Source organism: Morone saxatilis, unplaced genomic scaffold (genome assembly GCF_004916995.1).
Source record: "Morone saxatilis isolate NCDOM2014 unplaced genomic scaffold, NCSU_SB_2.0 Contig2, whole genome shotgun sequence".
Lineage (NCBI taxonomy): Eukaryota > Metazoa > Chordata > Actinopteri > Moronidae > Morone > Morone saxatilis.
In genome coordinates, this window is record NW_023339762.1 from 14096974 (window position 1) to 14103068 (window position 6095).

At 39.0% G+C, this 6095-nt stretch overlaps 1 protein-coding gene across 2 annotated transcripts in view; it reads right to left on the reverse strand.

Moving 5' to 3' along the window:
- The window catches only part of ano3 (anoctamin 3), a 33767-nt gene extending 28247 nt beyond the window's left edge, over window positions 1–5520 (reverse strand). Inside the window, exon 1 of one of the 2 annotated variants that reach the window (XM_035664975.1) lies at window positions 5366–5520. In XM_035664975.1, the coding sequence (XP_035520868.1) occupies window positions 5366–5504 (139 nt within the window). In that variant the 5' untranslated portion in view covers window positions 5505–5520. Of the gene's footprint in view, window positions 1–2495; window positions 2707–5365 lie in introns of those variants that run through there. The other variant, XM_035664976.1, reaches the window with a different exon arrangement.
- Between the last annotated feature and the right edge of the window lie 575 nt (window positions 5521–6095).

The window sequence follows — 6095 nt, forward strand, 5'->3', positions numbered from 1 at the left end:
AAAGCAGCAAATTATCACATTTGAGAACCTGGAACCACCAACCATTATTGTCATTTTTGCTTGAAAAATTACTTGATTGATTAATTATCAAAATCAATGCGATTGTTGTAGAGCCGAGTTAAATTTAAATCTTGATATGCTCAAAGCAAATACTTCCTGGCAGATTTTGGGCGCTCAGTGCGTCAATAACTTTTAATCAACATGCTGCTGAGTTTATGATTCGTCTGCCAAAGAACATTTGAAATTCACTCAAATCCTCGGAAGTAATATCAGATGGCTGTGAGTCATTTTTGATTGAAGGTCTAAATGTGGCCGTATTTTCTACTTTATACCAACCGAGAGATGGAAGAAAAAGCATATCTACCATCATCATATGTTTAAAACATAGATAAAACCTATATACACATTTACATATACATACATTCCTTTTGTTTTGAATTAATGATGACAATGATGATGTGTGTTAAGACAGAAGAGAGAGACGGGGAAGGGAGAGGAGAAAGAGGTTTATGGGGTCGCCCATAAAATAAAAATGTTTTCTAATCTGCAGCTCAGCAGCTTTTAAGGGAAACTTTATTCTGACATAAACGCACTTATATGGGCTTCCAGTTGTTATATTCATTGATTTTCAGATTTAAGTGATTACCTATAAAGCAATAATGGCTTGGCTCCAGCTACAAATCCTTTCCCTCCTGTGTACAGAAACACAAAGCTCCATTTAGCTTTCAAATGGTGAACGAGCATTTTCAGCTCCAAGCCTTTTAAAGCTCTCATAGGGTGCTGCTGATTGTGTTTGAGGAAGTGTCGTATAATTTCTGAATTTTGCTTCAGCAGGACTTTGTGAGCCAACTTTCACCCATTTTGCCTTCAATTTAATGGTGCACTTAGGTATCACTGAAATATTGAGTGGGCCCCTCAAGCCCGTAGTCTGGGTTGTGGTTCACTCTGCCATTTAAAATATTATTTTACTGTATAATATTATAACCCAGGACTTTCTCTAATACAGAAATATAGAAAGAATTGTTGAACAGAACACAATTACACAATAATAATACAATAAAACAATACAATTATAATAAAAGTCTGTTAAGATGATCATAAAAACAAACCCATTATCAATTCACATGGTACAGTCCATATTGTGCATATAGGTCATTGTCTGTTTGTTTTCACCAGCAAAGAGACATTAAATGAAATGAGCTGCAGCGACAACAGCCTCTTCAGCAGGAAACCCCTCAGTCATGAGATTTCTACTCTAACTGCTCAGCTCTGCGTCCTCTCATCAGAAGCCAGGGGACAGACCCTTTCATCCTCCTCAGCCAGGTGCATAAACAAAAAGAGGTCATTGCTCCCCATTTATGCGCCTCTGTCAGCATAAAAACAAGAAGTTTCTTCACTTCTTCTTCTAAATTTAGACAGCCAGCACATTAATAAATAACACAACCATAAAGAATCGCTAATGTTTTCTAAAGAGCCCCACTTAGGGTCTAAAATCAATACTGCCACAGTCATGCAATCTAGCTGCAATGGAAGACACAGATTAATGACTTGATAAGTCTCTAGTTACTAGATTTGAAGAAATTTGCTCCAGTGTTTGGAGACCAATTATCTTTCTTTTACAGTACAAGTTACTGCCGGTCCAAATTGAAAGATGTGATGAGTTTAATGTCTCATGTTGCTTTTTCAATTTCTTGCTGAGTGGAGATGCATTTTCTATTTTACTGTCTTGGAGGAACTTTTAACAGCCTCAAATCATTTCTTTATTACCCTCAAAACCTCAAAGTGTGTGTGCAGCTATTTCTGACAGCTGCACAGACAGTCTACTTCACCTTCAGCACAAACTGACTGTGAATGCTCCTCAACAGATTTGTATATTTGCATGGAGCACTTTGTGTCTTTCCTCGAAGCACAGCATGCACACTATCATTCTTTTATTGAAGTAGCCTACCAGCACTGCCGTGAGTGTTTACGCAGAAAGCTGATGCATATGGACATATGACTGAGTGCAGTTCAAATCACTGCAAGTTCAAAAACAATCTTTCCAGGATCTGCATTGCTTGAATTGTGAAGAAAGGTCATCCAATCATGCGAGCATCCACTGCATTATTATTAAATGTGATTTAAATAGCTTATGATGTTTCTAAATTTCAACAATTCCTGATCAATTAAGTAAAAATTTAAGGCGCCACTTAGAAATGTCTGCTTTAATTGGATCTATGTTGCCTGCTGCTTAACAATAATAACACAGTTAATGTAACATAAACTAGTAGACAAAATATCAAAGCGCTTCATCCCGGGAGGAGGAGGAGGAGGAGGAGGCTGCAAGACCTCCAACTCTGCGTCACACTTAAAGCAAGTAGAGAGTCCGATGCCTCTTGAGTACCATTTCACATCACAAACTATTTAACTAGAGAAGAAAAGTCCTCACACATCACACCCAGCTCAAAAATTCAAAAATCATCACCGGACGCGAAACGACCACATTAGCGACCAACCTTTCTGCTGCTTGAAGGACTGGATGGAGCCCGAGTGGTGCACCATTGCGACGTTCAGTTGGTTTCCTGCGTTAATTGAATTCCGTGTTTCAAGAAGCAAAACTGCAGAAAACATGGGAAACTATGTGGTGGGGTTGCGTGGGTGTTCTCGCAGCTCCCATCCTGCCAAACGATCTCACGGGCGATGCGCAAACCCCAGCAACACCTGTCTAAGCTCCGCATGCTCTCTCACCCCCCCATCACCACTACCCTCCTCCTCCTCCTCCTCCTCCTCCTCTCCCCAACCACCACCATCCACGGCTGTTGTCATGGTGACGGGCGGTAGGGGAGGTCCTGAAATGGACACGTCCCCCCTCCGTCCTGATTTACTGACTCCAAAACAAGCTGCGGGATATTACCGGGGGCAGCAGATCTCAAATGGACCGACAAGGACATGTATCGATTCGCTCATCAATCATCTTGTTTGACCCGTGCTGAAAGCCGCGTGCATGGTCTGAGGAACTGCTGCAAAACACACAGCAACTGTGTTCATTAAAATACAGGTTAATGCAGTCTGCTGGCTCAAAGAATTGATCTTTTGGCAAATGATGTAATAGCACAGCACCTTTAATAAAGAGAAACATTTATTTCATTTCGATTTATTAATACTTTAATCTTAATCCTTTTTTAGGTCAGTATTAATTCACATTTAATACACTATAAGCTCCTTTGGCGTGTTTTTTTTTATTTTTTATTTTTTTATCATCAGGTAATTTTTCTGCCTCGAAGTAAACACTGAAAATTCACCAGTTTAAAAACTTTGAAAAGTCGCTTTTAGCCTTTTAGACAGAGAATACCGTGCGTTATTGCAGAAACTTCACATAGCTACACAAGGGCCATCAGATTTTTTAAATCCACTGGACATCCTCTAATCTTCAAAATAAAACACACACGATGATATATAGTCTTGACAGAAGCCTGGCTGACAGCCACAGTAACTATAAATAAAATAGACCAAAACATCAATAAAGTTCTCCAGTTTTCTAGTTTGAACCATTTGCTTTAGCAGGCATTTAAGACTGTGAGGCTGTGAGAAAAACTCAAAACAATCAATACTATTGCTTACTACTACAGGGCTCACAGCTCAGCTGTGCTGACACACACACTGCTGCTGTAGTGGCAGGGGGATCCCTCTCTAGAACAAATGCTATATCAGTCATGAAAACTGAGCAGGCTTTTAAAAACGGCTGCAGTATAGTTTATTAGCTGAATATTAAAACAATGAAGACATTATATTTGGCTATTAAGAGTTTTTGCAGGTCATTTTTGAGCAGTAGAATACAGAATACTTAGTTTAATTATACATTTCCTTCTTTAAATAACACATTTCTCTGCTATGCCACCATTCTTTATCACTTTATTTTCATTCATCTGTTTGAATTTATGGTTTCTTTTTTATTTCATTGACATTGACTTTACTGCCTTGATGCACCTCTGTTATCAGCTGCACATTTTACTGTTGCCTTTGGTAGCTTTCAACATTAATATGTGTAGTACTCATTTTATTATCAATCACACAGTAAATGTATGTGGTAGCCAAACATATACCTTAATGAGAACTGTCTCCTTATCAGTTTACCTTAGTTCTTCAATTGTATAGTATTTACAAAGCAGAGATCTTATCGTGGTTTATCTGCAAGGTCACTGGTCTTATCTCAATGTCAACCACACAGAGTTACAGACCAGTAGACCTCCTGTTAGAGAGGGAAAGCCCTGTGTTGTTCATGCTGTTTCTATGTGAGCAGACGCTGACCTGACTTCTGTGATCTAGTCAGTCTTCACTGTGTCACAATAACACAGGGTGCAGTTTGGTCTGTGGTCCGGCTTTTGTGTATCAATCTCTGTCTGTGCTGGTATTCTGGGGAGTAGTCTGACATCTGTCATAGATTCAAATACCATCTGCTTCCTTGCAGCTCAGCACGCCTCTCCTCCTCCCACTGTTCTGATGTTTATTGAGGACTGGTGGCTGGGCTGTGTGTGCAAACCCCCTCTAACAGGTCATTGAGCCACCACACAAATGCATTTCTTCCACTGGGCCAGTAAATAAGTAAGCAGCTCTTATTTGGTCAGTCCCATTTAAATTTTTATCTCCTCCATTCCTGCCTGTTTAGAGATGTAGGTCAGATGACGGGCTGCAGAGGGAACAAGGTTTTAGATAAATAAAATACTGCCACCTTGTGGTTAAAAATGTGACTGTCTGCTGGGCTCCATAACTCACCTCAACCTGCATGTGAATATACAGTCGTGAACTACTTCTGATAAGATTCACATCCTAAATGATAGTCCCGCAGCTTCTAGCAAAATGGTTAGCTTTGTCAAACAACATTACCAGGGGTCGAAACTTTTTCTTTGACATTTAAAATGGTTTTTAAAAAATAGTTTATATGTGCTTTGTTTTATATTTGTGTCTTTAGGACCCCCTCAAAAAAAATATTGCATCCTTTCAATAGAATTCAAATTCAAATTCAAAATTTCAGAAAAAAGTTCAAAAATGGCATCACATTTGAGAAGCTGGAACCAAACCAGAGATGTTTTGGTGTTTTTGTTTGATAAATTATATTAATGATAAATCGATGGTGCAAATAGATTTTCTGTCATCAATTCATTGACTAATGTATTAATCTATGGTGACAGCCTCATTAACACTCACAATTCATATTCCAATCATACTCATCAAGGAATTAGATTAACTTCTCAATATTAACATTATACTATAAACATATAAAAAGAAATGTACAAATAATGTGTGCAGGAATATGCCCAACAATCATGGGCAGATGTTAGTTAGTAGATGTAATGGATGTTTGATATGTTGCTGCTGACAAACTCACCAGAGTGTTGGTCGGACTCTGTGCCTCCAGAGTGGAAGCTGCTCCAGGATGCTGAGTGGCTGATGGTGGGATTGTTGTGGACACGCCTGTCGGCTCCAGAGGAGCTGGAGGCCTGACTGTCCAGCAGGGGCAGGAACATACAGTTGTCCTGATGACATGATCCTGCAAAACAAAAATTTCAGACACACGACATGTTCACAAGAGACAAAGTGGTGATCATAGTGAGAGTCGACAGTGCTGATATCATGTTAAAGTATCTTTATTGTTACATTGAATCAAATCATAATACAATCTGCTTATAGTTATCAGAGGATAGATGTAATAGCTTGTTTGTTCCGATCTGTAAATTTAGTAGGTGGTCACAGCGGTCCTGCTCCCTACCTATCCCTCTCAAGTTACTGCCCTCATACATTTTTAACACTTCTCTTACCCCTCTGTTACTTGACACCAATGGGTAACAATACGATCTCTGGCTTTCCAAAAGCAGCTTTGAAATTCGTCTGACTGGGTTAGAGTTTTATTTAAAACCAGTTAACTGAGAGAAATGTGTAATAACAACACACATAATCTTACTAACACACTTGTACTGTTGTTGTAAATATGAAGACCTAAATGATAAAGTAATCCTCCTTATTAGTAATGCTCCTCTGACAATGTGGAGGTATATAAAGGGAATATCAACATAACAAGAAGAAAATGGCCTTAATGCATGATACAAATACCTTTTTGT